The following is a 21,237-nucleotide window of genomic DNA, read 5'->3' as shown; positions in this document are numbered from 1 at the left end:
CTGCTCTGACCCCCTCCCACATTTACTTGTACTGGGAGCTCGGGCTCCCTTTCCTGTTTCCTTTTAGTGTGAGGATGGGAAAGGCAGACCTAACAATCCCCCAACATAAAGTGGGCGGCTCCCTGATCGAATGCCAGAAAGGTCTCCTGCAGCATTGGAGAAGTGCAGGTGGCAGGCAGAAGCATAGACTCTGCAGCTGGGATGGTGTTCTCTGCATGTTAGAAGTGGAGGTGCGGGTGAGACTATGGGAGAGACTATGGGAGGGTCAGGAGGAGGTGCGGGTGAGACTATGGGAGAGATTATGGGAGGGTCAGGAGGAGGTGCGGGTGAGACTATGGGAGAGACTATGGGAGGGTCAGGAGGAGGTGCGGGTGAGACTATGGGAGAGATTATGGGAGGGTCAGGAGGAGGTGCGGGTGAGACTATAGGAGAGACTATGGGAGGGTCAGGAGGAGGTGCGGGTGAGACTATGGGAGAAACTATGGGAGGGTCAGGAGGAGGTGCGGGTGAGACTATGGGAGAGACTATGGGAGGGTCAGGAGGAGGTGCGGGTGAGACTATGGGAGAGACTATGGGAGGGTCAGGAGGAGGTGCGGGTGAGACTATGGGAGGGTCAGGAGGAGGTGCGGGTGAGACTATAGGAGAGACTATGGGAGGGTCAGGAGGAGGTGCGGGTGAGACTATGGGAGAGACTATGGGAGGGTGAGGAGGAGGTGTAGGTGAGATGGGAGAGTCAGGAGGAGGTGTGGGTGAGACTATGGGAGGGTGAGGAGGAGGTGTGTGTGAGACTTTGGGAGGGTGAGGAGGAGGTGTGTGTGGGACTATGGGAGAGACTATGGGAGGGTCAGGAGGAGGTGTGGGTGGGGCTATGGGAGGGTCAGGAGGAGGTGTGGGTGGAACTATGGGAGGTTCAGAAGGAGGTGTGGGTGGGAAAGCGTTTGGTGGGGGTGTTGGTAGGATTTTAGCGTGAGTCAGGTGCAAAAAGGGGCATCAGAGAGGCATGGATTGAGATTCAAGGGGCTCAGTACTACATAGGGACTCCAAAAGCTATTGTCTGGAGCTCGGCAAAATCTATCCGGCTCACAACATGCCTGGTCCTAAATGTATTATCATTATTCAATAACCTAATAATTATTGTTAAATTGCAATGAAATCGTGTCTCTGCTGGTGCAAAATTAGGTAGCTAATGAACAACTAATCAATTGCAAATAAAAAAGCAAGGTGCGACATATTTTGGTTTTTATTGAGAATTTGGTTTTGTCGTACAATTAAAAATACAAACAAACTAGAAAAGATGGTGCTGGAATGACAACAATGCATCAGTGTGAGGACAGCGCCATCGTCTCTGCCTAATCCCACACCCACCAACCGCTGCAATTTCCATAATCACTGGATGCGTCACCTGGAAACGTGAAAGCCAATAAATGTGTTTTTTACCGAATGCTCTGAGTCCTAATCATGACACATAACTCTGAAACTACACCTATTCATTTACTGCATATTACACTTACATACCAATTTTCCTCCACTGACTAAATGGTTAACAGTGTTTCTTTGTGGATGTCCTAATATCCATACCTTAAAATGTTATCAATATTATTTATATGCGTAAATATTTAAATATTTCTCATTTGGACTGTGACCAAATCTTCTCTGTGATACAATCTGAAGAACCGTAACTTAGAACCAAAAACGGTGTGAGTACCTACCATGTACCGGCAAACAGACACACATACAGACTACAATGTGATTTTCTGCTAACATCAAATGTTACTGCTACCTAGAATGCTTTTGATCGTACACACATAAGCTCCAATTAGCTGGCAAACAAAATTTTGTATAGTTAAACACTATCAAACAAACAAAAAGTTGTGATATTTGCATTTTAACTTAATAAACGTTTTTTTTATTATGACGCTAGACTAGCTAAGATGAGAATGCATGCCAACGGCAAAGAGGCTGACAAAAATAACAACGATGTATTCCTTGGCTAGCCAGGTCGCCCCCTATCCCCCATCTAATTACTACCCCTCCCACACCCCCCAATTTCTGTCTCTAGGGATCTCATATGGGGGTTCATTTCACAGAACGAAAATTCCACAGTAAACTGAAAATATTATCGTAATATACCTACCTTACACACTCTACCTACCTCTCCAAAAAATCTTTAGCCAAAGCCCAGCTGAAATGAAATCATCCATTTGCACGAGTATGAGCACAGGTATGCTGAAATGCTTCTTTTCCCAAATCTCCTCTTGTTCTCCTTTTGTTACATACACCCACTTCTCTTTGCTGTCACACTCCCTTTTGCTGTTTTTAAGCACCTTTATTTTAATTTTGGTGCAATCTGGTCAAAAGGTGAACAGGCCCAGTTCTTCATCCACACTATTTGTCTGCAGAAGTTGAAACAGCTCTTTTTGAGTTATCACACTAACAGGATCGAGTGTCTGAAATGGTTCCGGCATGTCACCCCTACAATATTCATGCATTGCTGGAGTTACTGTGTCCAGGAGATCCAAGTGTCTTCTCTGGCTGCCGTTTCCTTCCTTTGCTGCATCCCGGTGCTGATGCTTCATTTTTGGGGCAATCAAGGGTAGATTTTCCATCCATGTAATGTTTTGTGATGCATAATAAGATCCGTGAAATACTTTTTGACTTTTCACATTCACAAGGTCGAATTTTGTCTACTTACTCCCTTCCCTTGGGTGCTACTAAGTGGCGTTGCTTCAGTTTTGGGGCTATTAGTCTCAAAATTTGATCAGTTCTGAGTCCTCACCTTTGCAATGTGTCTACAAAGTTTCTCGAAGATCCTTCGAATTCTTCTTCAATTATCGCTTCAAATATCATTTGACAAAACTATCCTTTTCTGTAACTATGTGACGCTGCTTCAGTCATGGAGAGATCCATCTCATCATTTAGTTCCAGTTCATCACTCATATAATGCCTCTGCAAAGTTTGACAAGTGTGTGAAACTACCCTTCTGTTGTCTACCACTGTTCGGGAAATACAATAACGTATGATACTGTGCAGAAGTCTTAGGCAGTCGGAAGAAATTTTAAGATGTTTAAATAAGGTTGCATCAATATGAAGATCATCACATTATGTCTGTGAATGTGTGTCAGCTTAGCAAAACCTCTCCTAAAGTCATCCCAGTCTTTGCAACTAACATCCAGTTTGCCAATGTATTTTTTGACTTGAGCACTAGCACACCGTCTTATGAATGACTTATTGAGTTACTTAACATGCCCCGAGACGTTTCAGAACTGTCATGTTCCAGGCATTTAACAAGATGTCAGTAACCCTTTGGAGAACAGAATAAATTCTTGCTTTTTTATTGTCACTGTCAATTTGCATATGTTCTAATGCTAAATAGTTTCTCCCTAAGCCGATATACACTTAATACATTGACACCTTTAAACAATTTCATTTACTGCTTTTGCACAGTACTGTACATCGACATACATGACTATTACAAAAACACATTTTCAGGATGTGTTTCATTATGTGTCACATGCAACGCTACCTAAACGCCACCTAGCCTTAGTGCGGCTTCATACCCGGAATGGAAAAGTGTCATAAATATGATTGGAACATCTTAACATTCTGTACGGGTCTGATATGATTGTTGTGATTGATTATTTCACAACTAAATACTTTCGGCACAATGTTAAATCATGTCCAAAGGTCATGGATCCGAATAAAACACGCAGCTATAAATGACCCCCACAATGCAATAAACAGCATACAAATCCTCCCCACCTCAGCAAATTTTATTGTTAGCATGAACCCCCCCCCCCCTTCGCATTAGTTGTCGCTGAAGTATGAGCCTTTTTGGCTCAGCCTTAACACACTACCAGTAAGACGTTTTTACACACTACAGGTTTCTACCACATTTTCATTTATTTAATTAAATGCAGATTTTTTTTTCTTGTTAAGCTTTGGAAAGTTGAGTGAACAACTATAAATGAAAATATAAGTAAAATAAAATGAGTTTCTATTATAACATGGAAAGGGCATGCAACAGTGCATGTCTGAAATCCTATTAACTGGTTGTGTGGTGATGGCAGTCAAATTCAAGGCTGTCCCTGCACTAGTTAACCATTTCATCCCATGAAACAGAGCAGTATTTAATGTCCCTTGTAGAAAGAATGGCTCAGAATTTCTCTGCTGTCACAACTGCTGGAGGCAGGGACGGATTATGGGTTGTGTGGGCCCCTGAGCAAAAAGTTCGCGGGGGCGTTAAGTGAGTTACAGGCAAATGTAGAAAATCTCAGTGTGTGTAGAAGCTTTTGCCTGGTAGTGTAGGGTAGATCATCCGGGTTCCTGTTGGAAGAGTGGACCCTTTGTGGTCAGCCTACACACCAGAGCACTGCGCAGCACAGCAAAGAAGCCCATTCTGGGAGCTGAAGTTGGTATGTCCCACGACAGCATGGGCTGCGCACGCCATAAAATAGCCTTACTTCAGTGTTCCCTTTAGCTAGACCACAGCTTTATTAGGTTTGGACACAAACCCAAACGACAGCAATGAATTACCCTGGTCTGGGGATGTATGTTTGCTTTAGCCGGAGGAAGGTGGAGGTGCCTGACTGATAGTTTGGTTCTTGGCGGAAACTAATATGGTTAAAACAATAGTGTTATCAAACAGCTAAGTTCCTGTCTGCTGTTAACTCCTGCTGTAACCTATCCTACAATTGTGTGGCTGGGAACGTTGGGGTAGGTAGCAAACTGGGCATCGGAGCACAGAGACTCAGCAAATGAGCACCGTACATTAGTGCTGTGTTACAAAGCCAGGCCCTAAGTGAGGGGGTGGGAAATCTGTCCCATTTATATCCAAAGCATTAAAAACTACTTCAGTGCTCATGATGACGTCTTAGTTCCTTTTTATTTGTTGATATACAGTTCGAGAACTACAAAAATAAAATATCCTGTGTTTGTCACAGTATCTGAAAGCTGTAGTGCATCCTCCCCCCTCCCTCCATCAAGGTGGGGCTCCTGCAAAGCCCACTCCCACAGCAGAGCGCCCTCAGCCCCTGTTTCCCTGAAGTGCGTCGATGAGCGCTTGATTGTGTTCACTCAGCTGTTTGGTCACGCTCCTCACAATGGGCCGATAGTCACTCTCCATTCCCTTGGAAGCAATAACTGAGCAAAATGCTTAAGGAAACGTGCTGTGATGCGGAGGCAAAAGGACAGGCAGCAAGTGCACGGAGTGCAGAATGGAGAAAGGATACATTCCTTCATGACAAAGTTGTTCTGTTCGTGATGCTGCCATTTCCTCTCTAAGTTGGTAAGCTGAAAACATGGGGAAAAGTTAACCAAGTGCCTTGTTTAAAACATGGTTCCTTACTCACTTTCTATTTCAAAATTCCACACTTTCCTTGCTGTGTAGAAACCCCGTTAAAAAGACACTCCCGCAGGATTAGTTGCATTCCCTCAGCCACTTCACAGAAATCTGACCTGGCCAAATCCCAGGACGCTCAGCAGCGCCTCCCACAAACCGACCTGGGCGTGCGTCTCGTTGTCCAGCAGCCGAGCCTTCAGTGCTTCTAATTCTCCATTCATCTTCTGCACAACCTTCTTAAAGGCTTCCCTCCTCTGAGTGAGGAGCATCCTCTCCTCCTGCAGCCTCTAAATGGAGGAGAAATCTGTCTCGTTATTCTGAAAGCGGGGCCATAGAGAGCCAGTTATGAAAGGGGAACATGCTCTCAGGCATTGCTTTTCAGGGACCTGCCTCTGTGCTGCACCACGGCCCTGCTCATCTCCCTGTACACACATGCACTGCGCACACACACACACACTGCACACACACACACTGCTAAGATGACCCTGCTACCTTTTTCTTCTCCCCTCCGGCTGTCTTTAGGGCCTCCAGGTTGCTGTAGGTCTGGAGGTCTTCGGTCATCCGCTGGATCTGCTCCTTCAGGCTGCTCAGCTCCGTGCTAATTTTGCTCTCGAGTTGTTCCACCTTCTGCAAGTCTTGCTGCAGGCGTCGGCTCTCTGGTGACACCCCCACCACACACGGCCCTCCGTCAAATCAGCGTGTGGTCTTATACGAGCCACAGCAGAAAGACAGCAGAAAGCCCCCCAAAACAATTCATGTATATTCTCAAGCAGTTTTTACTTAAGGATTAAGGAGCATTAAGACACAGATTTTAAATGAGCAAAGAGAAAAGTGAACCTCGCACGCATGAAAGGTGTCGAGCTTCAGCTCTCTATGTAACCCTGCCACTTGAGTCAGTATAGATAAAAATAAAAAAGAAACAATTATGTCAGAGTTTGAGTGCAGACATCAGGTGCACAGTGATAATGTGTACCAGTACTGACAGTCACGCGAAATGGGATTGGGTGTCGAGCGGTACTGTTGCTACGGAGATCAGGGGACAGGAAAGGGAAGTGGGCTGATTCCTCCCGATAGGAGCAGCTCTGGGCAAGAGTGTAGAGAGCTGAGTACACAGCAGCAGAACACACAAAGTGCTCCATCAGCTCTTCTCTGAAATCCGGTCATTTTCACTTACAACCCGGCTTTCACGTCCCGTCTGAGCATGCTTGTGGACACCAACCAATCAGATGCTCTGTCTGATATGAAAGCCAAGTACTCTGTCATTGACCAATCAGATACTCTGTCTGATACTCATCCTTTTTCATGATTACTGCCCTTAAAGTAAGCAGGAGTAGTGAAACTCACTTTCAGCACAACGCTAAAAGCACAGAGAGATAACAATGGCTTTCTAGCTTATAGCTGTCTCAAGGAAATGCTCCTGTGGTTTTTCAGTGGATGAGATAAGAAAACATTACTGTGAAAATGTTGAACAGAAAGGAAGGAAACCGACAACAGCAATGATTACTTAAGAAATACAGAGGCGACTGAGGAAATTACTGGGGAACAGTATTCTTTGTACAGGTATCACACAGCAGTCTAGCACAGTAGGCCTTTGTAACATGGGTATTACAGTCCCTTCTGTTAAGCAGAAGGATTCGAAGGTTCTATCTGTCAGATGCAAGGTATACAGTCAGCCTATAATCTGCAGTGAAACACAAGGTGGTCAGCTCTGCCAGAAGCCCTGTTAGACTAAGCTGCTTAGGACAGAAATAAACGTAAATATGAATATAAATAAAAGACTGCTTAGCATGGCGTCAGGCCACCCTGGGCACTTTCTCCACCCAGTTGCTGCTGCATTACGCAGCCAAATTTGAACAATTAAACTTAATTATGGTTTATTTCCAAGTATGGCCAGGGCTGGCGAACAGCCAGTACCCAAGCCTGCCTGCAAAGACCAGCTCATAATAAATTATAGGCATGATATAACAAGACAGAAGAGAAAGTGTAACGCCAAAACAAGCAGTTCACGTAACATCTCAAAAAAGAAAAAGAAATAATCCAATATGCTGCCACCTTGTGTCATACTCGACTGCTGCAGTCCTTATTAGAGACTATCCCTTCCTTCCTGTATTACTGCTGATGACCGCTAAATCTCATATTCTCCTGGTGACAATACACTTGCATAAGATGGGCTGTCTACCACCCAGCCCATCCTTCCTGTGCAATAAATGGGGCTGGTACCATCTCAGGTCAGAACATCGCGATTAACCCTAAAACAACATAACATTATGAGCCCATGAATAAATCCTACAAAAGCACAGTATTTGTCACATTTGTCTGTGGGCTTTTCTAGCACAGTCTCTAGAAATTTCTACTATTTTCTTATTTTTGACATACATGACCTGCTTTGTCAAGTATAGGAACACAAGTATGTTTCCACTAGTGATCATGTTACAGGATAGACTGAAGTCAACACAGAAATGGAATGCAACTGGAAACAGAATCTGGACCAGCTTACTCTGAGCTCACTTACTAACCAGATGTGTTAATCCAGTAACCCACATGGCGCAATACAGCCCTTTGATCCTGTTAACCAGGGGACCTGTCTGAATAAGGCCCTTTGATCCTGTTAACCAGGGGCCGTATCGCTGATGCGCTGTAATCAGTGTATGCTGCTTACCTCCTCCTAGCTTAACAGAGCCCCTTGATCTTGTTAACTGGGGGACTCACCTGAAGACAGCCCTTTGGCCGTATTCTGTGACTTGTGCATCTCAGTCTCTTTGAAGCTAAGATCCTCCTGCATAGACTTCAGTTCAGTGGCCGTGACAGAGGAAATTTGCTTCATGTGGTTGATGTTCTGTAAGAATAGAAACAAACACTTTCATGCTCGGTTTTTAAGTGCTTTCATTTACAGTTTTTACCTTTGACAAAAAATGACCCCATTCCTCGCTTCTCTCCTCACCAGGAAGGCTGATCACTGAGCCCCATCACACTCGTGTATCCAAAGTGGCATACAAGCCAGGCTAACAGCATACTGCAAACATTTGATTAGGCATAAGTGGCTTATGACTGCCCAGGAACAAGCGTAAGCAGTATTGGAGCAGGAGCTACACAACAATAATTAATAAAGTAAGAACCTAATAAAACTTCCAATGGCCAGTACAACATAAGAGCAGTGCGACACAAGAGCAGGCAACAGTACAACACAAGAACATTCAAAACACATAAAGAGGCAGTAGAGGAAGTCATGGGACAAATGGGTCTTGAGGCATTTCTTGAATACGGTCACTTTCAAACGGCCACATAAACAATAATGATGAGGGAAAACACATGAGAACAAAGTATCCCTTACGAAGTCAAACTGCTGTGCTTGGCTTTGAAACAGAAGAAGCCTAGCAGGCCAAGGCAGGTGACTAATGGCTAGCAGTAATGACTGCAGAAGCCCTAGGACTGGACTGTGGACAGACAAGTGTCACACTGCGTCTCCATAGGGCATTGCATAATTTATTTCAGACTGAAGTATATGATTACCAGATAGCTGTCGATCAGATTTATAATATTCAATATTAAAAAGTAGTAGAAGTAAAATTCCTTCTAGCAAGAGGTAATGTGAGGATGATATATGGCAGTGGTTACCAACCTTTTTTACAGTGAGAGAAAATAATCTGGGGAGCTACTGAGATTTTGTCTGATTGTCACGATCGACTAGTAATGTCTTCAGCATTAACCTGTCAGTCAACCAGTTGGTGTATGGGATGTATGGGATACATGGGTGTATGGGATGTATGGGATACATGGGTGTATGGGATGTATGGGATACAGTCCCCGCTGGTTCATCTGCACTCGTGACTGATGTGTTGGTCTTATCCAGGCCATCCTAGGGCCAGCAGTGTCCCCGAAGCCCTTACCCTGCTTGAGTGTTCCAGCAATGCCACGATCTCAGCCTGTACTTGCATGCTGCGCTGCACCTCCTGAGCTTTGGTCTCCTCAAAGGTTTCCAGGAAATCTGTGCCAGCGACACAGGACATGCCCATCAGCACCTGTCCAGAAGATGGCGTGGTGTGGGGGCCTGCGAGGGCCTGACTTTCTACTCACTGTCCATGTTTTCCTCCCTTTTTCTCAGCTCCTCGTACTTCTGCTTGCGTTCTCCTACCAAGACAAGTAAAACAGTATGAATTTATCATTTAAATCCGGCTTAAAACAGCCAAAACAATGCAGAACTAGCATCCGTATATGTAAGAAATTCAGAGATAATACCATCTGAATAAATACATTTGTTCTCTATAGTCTTTCATTTATTATAAAAAACTTCCGCAAATCATTAATGTTAATGTGGAAAAGAGGAGAGAACTTGAATGGCAAACTAAATACTTATTCCACTATTCATATATACTAGTAGGATTAAATCTCCTGAATTCTGAGTAGACCCCAGTGTGTTAACATCAAAGTATGAAGAAAAGGGGACACAATGTATAGAGAACAGAAATACTCCCAGAGGATGTTACTACAGCACAGTCATGGAGCCGCCGTTCAGGACTTCGGGACCTGACCCTTCAGGACTTTGGGACCCGCCCCTGAACATTTCGAGACCTGCCCTCCCACTCTGGGTCCCCTGCTGCTGGCTGCTTTCTTTCCCCACACCCCTTCCAGTACCTTGGTGCTCCTCCATGTCATCGTGCAGGTGCTGCATCTCCTCACTGATCTGGCTGATCTTCTCTCGCATTTCAGTCAACCTGCATTCCAAAAGCGAAGCCTGCGATCACTCCACATCATCGACATGAGACGCATGTCCTCTCAGTAGTAACAACTGGCTCTTACTGTCGATCCATGCTTGCCATCTCCTGATTGTCCTCTTTGACCTAATAACAGATCAGAGACAGTGAGAATGTGAACAGCGAACCCTCTGTGGGTCACCCAAACAGACCACACTCTTGGGATCGGCAGTAGGGGCTGGCCTGCCTGTCTGAGCAGCCGCTCCCGCTCCTCCTGTGGGGAACCCAGGCTCTTGTCTTCAGAAATCATGGCGTCCCTGCGATGCTCCAGCTGCTGCAGCTTCTCGTGCAGTAACACGGCCTCCTGCTTCACCTGCGAGTGAGCGATCTCCTGCGGAATGGCAGTGCGCACCGCTTAGTGCTGTGCTGTGTAGCGGGACAGCCTGACCTCAGCAGCCCATACGTGAAGATGAAAAGTTCTGCGCTCACTGCTTCCAGTGCTTCCTTCTGAGTGATCAGCGCATCGAGCTCCTGCTGGTGACTGTCCAACACCTCCAAAGAGAACAAGCCAGAGTGGACATCAGCTGAGATGGTCAGTTTCTGGTTACATTGAAGATGTTAATATCCTTCTTCTGTCAGGTGAACCAATTCACATTAGTCTGTGGCAGTGACAAAAACTCAGACAACTCCAACTATAACTAACCTTCAGGTAAAATTGCTTTTTCCAATTAACCAAATTACTTTGTAAACCATATTTAATCTGACCATGATCTGTTCTGCTGTGACCTATTTTTACAGGACATTTGTTACACCAGAGAAGCATAAAATGGTAGCCTTAGTACAGCAAGAATTGTGAGAAGAACTACAATGATCACATTACTATCAGCGTCATCAGCAAGATACAAATTAACGGGAAGATTTCTCCATATGCTTCAGCCTCAGTGTAGGTTTAGGCAGGGAGTCGTACATGTCAGAAATGAGCGGCTAATTTCTGCTGCTAACTTACTGACCAGATGTCCTGGCTCCCCCATTTTAAGTTCTTAGGAGCTCAGATATTAGCAGAAGCAGAAGGTCACACCTGAAGAAGCTCCTCATTGGCTGCTCTCATGCCAGCATACTTGTCCTGGTCACCAGGAAGCATCTTCTTCACGATGCTGTCTGCTGTCTGTTTCTCCTTATTGATTTCCTCCTCCACTGTTCGGATCATCTCCTCTTTACTGAAAGGGAAGGTGAGCATGCAGAATCTCTTTAGCCACCAGTGATACGGTCTGACTGATGTTAAAGCACAAAGGGAGTATCATGGAGAACAGGGCTGGGCTATTAATCAAATTTCAGTTTCAGTTAGGATTTTGGCTTCCAATGACTATCAAAAGAAAATAATTGGGATAAAATGATTATTGTGCCACATTTTGTCTCGCAGTGATGCTCCCGTTTTGTCTGTCCTTATACACCTCCGCGCACCACTTTCCAGTCCCATTTTATTTGTCTCTCAGTGGAATTATATTTAGAGTTCAAGGAAATCCTCCGTCATAAAGACTTTTTTTTTTCAATAAATGTATGATATTTCCGAAATCCGTAAACGTGTTAAATAATCACAGTATCAGTATCGACCGAAATAATTGTGATTATGAATTATGAATGATGGAGCAGCCCTAATGGAGAAGATGTGCGAGTGATGGAAGCATGGGTCCGTGTTTGGGTGGGTGCATGGACAGATGGGTGCATGAAGGATGGATGTGTGGATGGGTGGTTATTACAGAACTGATGCTGATACACTTCTGCTGCTACCTAGTGGTCTGTGCTGAACCATAACCTGCAGTGGTAGAAGCTGATGTAATCTTAAAGGGAGGCAGCTTTCATGTTGTACACGATCTGACACAAAGCATATATATTCTATACTACTATATTCATAACACTGACCCGCGTCTCTCTGTGAAAATAATATCCATGCTCTGGGCCTCTTTGTCATTCTCTGCTTTGAGCTGCAATGAAAGTTACAAATTAATGTTATAGTTATGCATGTAATTAAAGGAAAAAAGTCAGTCTTTACTTCCCCTATTTCAATGCTACTGATATTTGTCCAAGTGCAACCAAACACATTTACGAGAGCTTAGAGGAAAAGAAGTAAACCCACCGTGTTAAAATCATTCGTTATTTCCTCCATCTCAGTGTTAGTGTTCAGTTTGTCCACAAGCTGAAATCCAATGAGAAACGTGGTAAGACGCAAGTGGGCCGTGGCCAATGACATCACAGTATCTGGAATCAGTGGCTATGCACGATCATTTACTGATTGAAATACCATGTTGTAATCTGCCAGCTCTCCCTGAAGATCTTGTATTTCACCAGCAAGTCCTTCAGCTCTAAAATGATTATAAGCTAAATATTAAAATCTTTCTTTATGAAGGCAACGTTCTCAGGAACGAACAGCTTGTGATACGTGATGCAACTAAATACCTGAAAATACAGCTCAAAATGCAGCTTCCTTAAAATTTATGTTAGAAATGAGTCACAATTAATTAAAAGTCAACAGCAACTGTTCGCTTAAATTGATGCATCTACCTTTTTTCATAGGACAAGTAGACAGAGTTCTCCTGATTAAATGCATCAATTTCCTTTTGCAGTTTGCAGGACTCTGTAGTAAGTTCACTTATTTTACTCCTGTTATGATAAAGACAAACAGCATACATTAAATCTGTTCCTCTTGCCCCATGACAGGAGGATAATAACTCACCAAGGCACATCAATGTAAACGTGAGGAACTGGCAGTGATCTGTGCTTAATAGGTCAAAACATGTAACAAATGTGGATCTATATTATTTAAAACATACAACTGAATATAGCTCATCAGCAGAGACATGGCTACCATGAGACTTTATGAATTTATTAAAATCGACATCCAAAATCCATACTAGTACTAGAGCTTATATGCACCTTTAGCAAGTTAATCTTATAACCAACGAGAAGTAAATGTGAGTGACAGTAAACAAACCAACCACCATTACTAAAGGATAAACACCTTGTGACGAAAAGTTACCTGAGCAATCCGAGGTAATATGATTTGTCTAGGATTTGTCTCTGAGGTCCTAAAAAACAAAGAAACTGTCCACTGTAACATTCAGGCAGGCACCAAAACAACTTCGCGAAAGCTACCCAATATCTTTAGGGCTGTTTCTGTTGATTAGAGCAGTGTTTCCCAATCCAGTCCTCAGGCAACCACTTTTTTGCTTCCTCTCAGCTCCCCGCGCACCTGTACCAGGTATTCGGTGTTCCTGATTGGCTGGGAGCTGGGAGGGAGCAAAAACGTGGTTCCCCGAGTCCTGGGTTGGGAAACATTTGGATTAGAGAGTATGCAAGTCCCTCCCATGCTCTCTAATCAAATAACTAACCTTTACCCCCACACACTCTCTAATAATAATAATGTACTTTATTATTATTATTATTATTATTATATACTTTATTATTATTCCCCATGGGGAAGGTCTCCTTACACCTCCTCTAATGTGCTCTCCGTAGGAGAGAGCTGCAAATGACAGCCACCTATAGCAACGCCCAGGGAGCTGGGGGTTAAGGGACTCGCGGATGTGCCGAACCCAGGCTCAAACTGGCAACCTTCTAATCACAGGCACAGACACTTAGCCCACTGAGCTGCACACAGTCTCTCTGATGCCCCTCTAATAACCAACCCTTACCCCCAACACTGTCTAATCTAATAACTAACCATACCCCCATCCTCATTTTCTAATCCAATATCTGCTCAAAACACCCACACTGATTAATATAATAACTATCCTGAACCCTAACCCTCGACACTCTCGAATCTAATAACCAGGCGTTTACCCTTCATCCCGGTCTTCATGCCAGTCAGACCCTGCTGAGTGACAGGTCGCTCAGTCACTTTTATCTGAGCAGACAGGACCCCCGGGGAGGGTATAGGTCCTCCTCTGGTCCCCGGACGCCCAGTCCCAGGAACCATCTGCACACAAAAGGTTTTTTCGTTGTTAATGAAGCCGGATTTCAGAGCTATACACGCGTGAGTGAAACCTCACTGTTCCCTGTTTTCCTGTCATACCAACAGCCACATTAAACGCAGGCAGGTAAAGCCCCATGTTATCAACAGCAGCCCTGCCAGGATTGATGGCTGCAGGGACTGATTTAAGACCTACACAAAAACACACTGCACATTATACTTTAAAGCTGAAATTTAATTGTTAAATTGTGGCATGTAATTATGTCAGAAAATAATAAACGCACCCCAGTGCCAATCCGGGCTGCAGTTGGCGGAGGCCTGATGGCAGTAGGGGGTCTCCCGGTCCCAGCCGGAAAAGTACCACGGATTTTAAACTTCCCAGATAGTGGCCGCTGGCTTGCCATTACTTTGGTGGAAAACTTAAAACATAAAAAGCAGGTAGAGGACAGAATTGTGAGGACAAAATGCTTCATTACATACTTTGGTTATAATCGTTATTCTATTTAAATAATATATTCTCTGCAGTAGTTCATATTCTCATAATTTCCTCGGATATAGAAAATGCGAAGCGCTGGTCAAAAGGTTCACTACACATGCTTAAAATCTGAATGATTTATGTTTTATACTGTTTACGCTTGTCCATTAACAGGAATTGAAGTCAAACATATGAGATAATGAGTCAAAATTTGAAATATTTGGGTCCTGTCAATGTGGTAAGCTTTATCAAATCCATAGCTATCACAGCCTACTTTAAATACATTACATTCCATCAGGATTATAGTCAAATGGGTGATTATTCATTCTTCAGAATGAGAGAGACCCATTAGACATCCCAAAAATTGTGGCAAAACTATTTAACAAAAAAGATAAGAGAAGGACGTCTCAAACTAATGAACTGGCCTGCTGGGTCTCCAAAGCTTAATCCCAAAGAACACCCATGGGATGAGCAGCACAAGAGAGTCAAAGCAAAGAACCTGAAAGGCAGAAGAGCTGGGAATATGTCAGGTGATTTCCTGCTGAAAATGAATGCCTCTCGTTTGTGAACCATTTATCAAGGCAAATGGCGGCAAGATGGAACAATGAAAATTGTCTGTAAATTTTATAGCTTTTGGTTACAATGCTCAGTTTTTCCTGATGTATTTGTTAAATGGCTGTCACTAGCATTCTGCTATAAACCAGTGACTCAACAGTGCATAGCAGGGGCATTGCTAGGGCTGTTTGGTGGAGGGCGGTTGGGGGGGGGCTACAGACACCGTCTTAAAATAAATGTACACTGTACACTATTTATTTTTAAGCGTGTGCTCTCATTTATTTTCATTAAATCCGGACCCCCTAGTAAAGCTTCGGCCCCGCCACTTTCACGGAACTCTCGAAACGCTCCTGGTGCGTAAGATTTAAAGTTAAGGTAAAGGTACATTCATGTAGATAAACAACATTAGAAAACAAACAGCTTACAGAATTATTACAGTTTTTAGGCAGTAGGCCATGAACATACAGACAAAGACGGATTAGGTAACTAGTTACGTTAGTTAACGGTCCGTGGAAACATCTCATCATTAATACCGTATTTCGAGATTTAATCCAAATCTCTTCACGTGGTCAACTTTCCCATTTATTCACCACGGCAAAATAAGATGACAAGCACCAGGTAAATACGGTCTATTGTGACATTAACTAGTTTGTTTTTCTCCGTCTCCTTCCTCTCGCTTTCTGGAACCTACATAGACTGCCCCACAAAACAAGAACTGTCCAAATACATAAATATACATAGGGATATAATTAAAGTAATCAAATCAGTGCAGTTATATACATCTAGTTACAGCTAACCAGCATCATCTTTACCCGAATAGTGCGATGCTTTTAGTTGCTTTTTCTCCGTAAACTTCTCTTACTGTCGCTTGGCAACCTGAAGCGGCACTTATCGCGAGACTTCCCTCGCAGCCTTCCGCACAGCGAAGGGGCGCTTCATCACAGCGTCCAATGAGCAGAGGGAACGAAATCCCCGCCTCCGCAGCCAGCTTGGCTTTGCAGGGAGTCTCTCTTTTTCAAAACTTCCATCGGAAAGAATTGAAATGCACCCAGCAAATACCTACTGGCATGCAGTGGAAGTGAGGCTGTTTTGTAGATTTTACTATTGTGACAAGCCATTATAAGAGGTGTGTGTTGAATTGATATGCTACGATAAGCTTTGTATTTACAATAACTGCAGTCAATAACTGTTGTGCAGTCACACACAACATTGAACTGCTTACTGTTGGTTCCATATGAGAAGGGCTCACCTCTACTGGTGTATCCAGTTATGTTTTACTGTTGTAGTACTGAAATTTAACTGTAACTCATAGAACCTAAAGCAGGACTACAGATCCAAGTACTTTGGGCATGTGTGAACCCATGGGAAAGACGAGGTTAATAATGAAAAAGCAGAATAAATGCAATTTAACAATGACCTCCTTGACATTATTCCGGCAGCTGTAGACCCGTGAAACCTCCTCGTCTCCATATTTTCAACTGAGAGGCCTATAGGAGACAAAATACATCTTATGACTGATCTGTTTCGCTGTGCATGGATTAACAGTTCTAAGAATCCAGATATACATGCACAGGAGGTCCTGCTACCAATTTCTCAGTAGGATTTCTGCTAAAGCTGTTCATTCCTAGCTTGAGGTCCCACTATATTCTACTTGCCTTCTGTCAAAAAGGGCAGCTCACACTTATTTGTATAAAAACATGAAATACATTTAAGCTACTTCAGTATGTAAGAATATTAAAAATACCATTTCCTGGGAAAAGCTGCCTAAAAGCTAATCATTACATACTGAATTTCCATTAATGCCATTGTTCTTTTGCTTTAGGCTGCAGTGGATGAAAAGGGGTTTGGTAGCGTAGCTGTAAGCATGGATGTAACGCAAACAGTGGGCTGAGGGGGGACACACATTCCAATAGTCAGTAGGCCTGCAACACTCAGAAAAAGCAGCACACAGCACTCTGGAATCCCTTTTTTAATCTGAGACCTAAACAAAAATACATTCATGTACACAAGAAACTCAACACCGACAACTTTAAACTGAGTGTGGGGTACTTAACTTACTGAAAAGAGAAACACCACATGACCTTACTTACAGCACACTACTGAACACCGTGACACTCAGTACACCTGGATGACCTCATTCCACTCCCTCACTGGCCACACCCCATTTTCCTGCACATTAGCTGGTGAGCTCTTCCAGTCCCATGTTTTGACTGGGATCTTCCAGTTGGGGCCATAGTTGGCCTCCACATAGTCCAGTGTCTCACAGGGGACCCGTACTCTGAGCTGCAGGAGCTCTGTCCAGCACAGGCTGAACCTCGGGAAAACATACCTGTGGACAAAGCCTAGGTTACTGAACAGCGAGGAGACTCTAAAGCAAAATTAATATTAGTAATGATAATCGGAAACGGTGGCATTATTAACAGAAAGGTCACAATCGGCAGATCTGAAACGCAGAAGCAGGAAGTGTAAGTGTACACAAACTGAGATACGCACTTGAACTTCTTGCCGCTCTTGGCCTGCGTGCCGCCGTTCCACACAATGTCACCTTCTTCATAGAAGAAGAAGATGTCCAGCTTGACGTCCTGCCCCTGGAAAGAGAGCTCCAGACTGTCCTCTACCTGTGGAGAGTACCGTGATATGATTCTGGGACCATAACGCAAGGTGGATTATCCATTGTTTGTACCTTTACCCCTGACCATCTTTATTATAATACCAAATTACAAGAAAGCAAAACGATGTATTTAACCTCTGTGACAGGTCCTGTAAATATTCACTGCTTGGCTGAAACATTGTGACAAGGTAACTGGTTGTGCAAATATAGGTATCAATAAAAATTTTAAACCTCTTACGTACTTTTACAGATTCTATGTGACTTTTCAGACGTACCTTTCCAAACTTGTGCTTGAGAGGCAGGCCAGAGGTCTGAAAGGCCTGAATGATTTCTGGCTTGTAGTCCTTAATCCAGACACCCAGATCAACATCCTTGCTGTAAGGTATCACATTGCACTGACGAAACCAGCCTAGGAGAATTGGGATGCAGTCTGCCTCAGGTGTGTTAAAGACCAACTCAAACTCGATTTGACATATCACAAGAATAAAAGAAGCTAACCAAATATACACAGACTACACCACACCATCCCCCGACTTAACTCTTCAAATTCAGGTATTTGAAGTACAAACACATTACTGTTCTATTAAAGAATAGTACTAAAGAACAGTTTCAAAGCAGTGAAACTGCGAAATCAAAGGGCCTTCCCTCACCCAGACATGTGCCACTGCTCAGCCAGAAGGGAACTCCGAGGCCGGTTAGGACCTGTGCTGCCAGGTGGAGTAGAGCTTTGGCCTTCATCCTGAACTCCATGGACTCTGGGGAGGTGTCATCAGGGTACAGCTGAGAAGCATATGGGAGAAAAGTCCCATATCTACATAGGAAGGCTTCACAAGAATTAACCGTCAGGACATGAACAACACAGACCTGGTAGAAGGCCCGGGCATCCTTGTATCTGCACTCCAGGAAGCGTGATTGGCTGTGCTCAATGAGAAAGCGCGAGACGTTTTTGGGGATCCACACATCCAGGCCATCTAGAGAGCTCAGGACCAGCTCAGGTCTGACAGAAAGCAAGGTTTACAATCACTCTAGGCAAATGAACAGTGCCTTCTACTCCTCCTGCCCCTCCTGGCCTGAGGTTAAGGGCTTTTAAGGGCAAGTAAGTAAGTAATGATTACAGAAGAAGCCCCAACGGCATGTAGAGTACAGATGGCACCAAAGGCGTATTTAAAGAGTACAGAGGACATCCCAACAGCATCAGAGTAGAGATGGCATCACATGAGTATTTAAAGATTACAGAAGAAGCCCCAACAGCATGTAGACTGTAAATGGCACCACAGGAATATTTAAAGAGTAGAGAATTAGTCTCAAAAGCATGTAGAGTATAGATGGCACCATTGGAGTATTTAAAGAGTAGAAAAGAAGCCCCAGCCGTGTGTAGAGTATATATGGAATCACAGGGGTAAACCACATGTATCTTGAACACTGGCCCACCCAGTATGAAATCACATTTCACATTCCTCTGGCGAACCCGACCTCCCTTCTCAGGAATCCAGCGTCGGCTCACCTGTCAAATGCTCCGGCCTGGCGGCCGAAGTCAAGCCTCCGGAACGGCGCGAACTCCCTGTCCATGCCGGGTTTCAGCCGCAGTGTGCCGTGCCACAGATAATTGCCGCTGCGCTCGTAGAAGACCACAAGGTGGACTAGGTGTTGGCCAGAGCGGAAGAGGAGGTGCAGGGGAATCTCAGTGCTGGAGAGGTCGTCCAGGCCCACAAGCCGAGGGTCTTTGCCTTGAATTTCAAGTAGCTCCAACCCAAGTTCAGATGCTGTCTTCGCAAGACTGGCCTGTAATGGATCAAAACCTTTCTGAAGTGTCTGCACCATAGTGTGACACAGATAAAGGAGGAGTTGCTATAGGGCAGAAGACAGGAGCTCTTCAGTAAAATTCCTCCTGTCAACATACTAAGGCTGCTATATACACTCCTTATGGAAGTCAAATACATAATAAATTGAATTAATCACTTGACCTGGAAAAAAGCCAACTAAGACCATCGTGTCATATAACCAAAACCAGGATAGGTGATGAGATGAATGGGTTGGTCACACAAAGCTAAGCACAAAGTACCTACTCATGATACTAACTTTATTATACCAAATTAAAGGTTTCTAAAGAGAATTTCGAAATTTCAGTAAATAAAATGTAAATCCAATAACAGAAGAGCTATATTGTGGACTTCAATACCACACCATTCCTTACATCATACTTCCAAAACTTTGCCAGCATGGCGAAGGTGGTGAACCTCCTGCTGGAGCAGATAATGCTGCAGTGATGCTCATTAGCTTGACTTCCCCTCGGCTGTACAGGGCGCTGAGACAAGCGGCCCAAAGTGGCTGCGTCAACCAGGAAGACAGCAAGGCCGTACCGGGAGACCAGATCCAGGAACTTCTTCACTACCTGCTGCACGAGTCACCAAACATGACAAAAAAATAGGTTAGCTGCGAACACGATTGATAATGCACTATGCACTTTATCGATACTAAACGCTTTACCGGTATCGATTTGCACATGCGGTAACAGGAAACTATATCACTGTTTTGTCACCAGAATTCAGAAATTCTACAGTATACCTGAAATACCACGGTATACCTGAAATACCACGGTATACCATACTACCAGAAAACCTGCATAAGAGTTTCTGGAGAACAATTCACTGCCATTACTTGTGTTCTGACCTCAGAATGAAAGAATAACAACAGAAACAGATGTCCTACTGTCTAGCACTCCGTCCCGTTTTAAGGTTCAATTTTGGTTAGTTTTTTACTGTGAAACACACAGCCCACTGCATCGTACCAGGTGTTGTCCACTGTCCAGTTGGCTGGATTTGTCATAGGAGGTGTGTGTCCCATGCTAAATATAAAAACACACAAATAAAACAGTTTAGTGGAAAGTTCAATGAGATTAAAGCAGCATTTCAATCTGAAGAGGCTTGTCTGGTGAATCTCTCACTTTTGACAGATAGTGTCTGTAGTAATATAGCTGGAAAAGCAGGAACAGGAGGCTGGTGGTTCCAAGCAGGGCCAGAACCGCAGTCCTGTTCAGCCTAAGCATTGGTGTCGGTTCGCTTATTCTGGGCAGCAGAGGGAGAGGCAGGACGCCGAACGTGGAACATGTTCACGAACACTGTAGAGAAAATATACTTAATTTTAACATTGTGGAAAAAAAATGTCTTTCATAGAGCAGGAAGCCTGGGACCACTGTCTTTGGGAATAGTATTCAAAATGCATAAGGGATAATACATGTTTACGGTAGCCACCCTCAGAGGACCCTGCAGAACTATCTACCATGCTTTTACTTAAGTTTTTAGTCTGGAGAACAAAAAGACAGTTTAAATCGACCTTACCGCAGACAGCCAAACAACTGCGATAGCCCCGCTGTACAGATACATGGCTGAAACTACCTCTATACAGCCCCAGGTATCAATAGACCCTTCATAATAGCACTCCAGAATCCCATTCAGCGCATGCGCACAATTCTGCCGTAAAGCGTGCTCGGAGCCTCGCGTCACACTTCATGTTACGTTCGGCTCTCAACGTTTGCGCAGTCCTCTGCGCAGAGTACTATTCTCCGTGCAGTTCGCTGCGCAAATCACCAACTTCCATGCA

General features: G+C 44.0%; 2 protein-coding genes across 4 annotated transcripts; both read right to left on the bottom strand.

Annotated features, from left to right (window-relative positions):
- Positions 1-4,863: 4,863 nt before the first annotated feature.
- ift74 (intraflagellar transport 74) lies at positions 4,864-16,421 on the bottom strand. 2 transcript variants are annotated; one of them, XM_049018736.1, is made up of 20 exons: positions 15,839-16,421; positions 14,281-14,415; positions 13,867-14,002; positions 13,064-13,112; positions 12,589-12,687; positions 12,329-12,389; positions 12,164-12,223; positions 11,950-12,011; positions 11,108-11,246; positions 10,519-10,581; positions 10,277-10,420; positions 10,136-10,176; positions 9,971-10,050; positions 9,413-9,466; positions 9,226-9,323; positions 8,048-8,174; positions 5,831-5,994; positions 5,455-5,625; positions 5,229-5,289; positions 4,864-5,139 (listed from the first exon to the last, which is right to left on the bottom strand). In XM_049018736.1, the coding sequence occupies exons 2-20, from the start codon at positions 14,398-14,400 to the stop codon at positions 5,024-5,026; spliced, it is 1,845 nt and encodes a 614-aa protein (XP_048874693.1). In that variant the 5' UTR covers positions 14,401-14,415; positions 15,839-16,421; the 3' UTR covers positions 4,864-5,023. The 2 variants fall into 2 exon arrangements, with proteins under 2 accessions (XP_048874693.1, XP_048874694.1); XM_049018737.1 differs by having other exon boundaries at positions 5,500-5,625; positions 15,839-16,075.
- A 559-nt stretch (positions 16,422-16,980) lies between these two features.
- fktn (fukutin) lies at positions 16,981-21,173 on the bottom strand. Of its 2 annotated transcripts, none has more exons than XM_049018744.1 (10): positions 20,976-21,173; positions 20,582-20,755; positions 20,426-20,482; positions 19,832-20,032; positions 19,142-19,419; positions 18,502-18,634; positions 18,288-18,417; positions 17,913-18,046; positions 17,520-17,644; positions 16,981-17,355 (listed from the first exon to the last, which is right to left on the bottom strand). In XM_049018744.1, exons 2-10 carry the CDS (start codon positions 20,681-20,683, stop codon positions 17,142-17,144), a joined length of 1,374 nt encoding a protein of 457 aa, XP_048874701.1. In that variant the 5' UTR covers positions 20,684-20,755; positions 20,976-21,173; the 3' UTR covers positions 16,981-17,141. The 2 variants fall into 2 exon arrangements, with proteins under 2 accessions (XP_048874701.1, XP_048874702.1); XM_049018745.1 differs by having other exon boundaries at positions 19,832-20,029.
- Positions 21,174-21,237: the final 64 nt, after the last annotated feature.

This window comes from Brienomyrus brachyistius, chromosome 7 (genome assembly GCF_023856365.1).
Source record: "Brienomyrus brachyistius isolate T26 chromosome 7, BBRACH_0.4, whole genome shotgun sequence".
Classification (NCBI taxonomy): domain Eukaryota; kingdom Metazoa; phylum Chordata; class Actinopteri; order Osteoglossiformes; family Mormyridae; genus Brienomyrus; species Brienomyrus brachyistius.
Note: the sequence above shows the minus strand (reverse complement) of the source record. Positions and strands in the feature narration are given on the sequence as shown.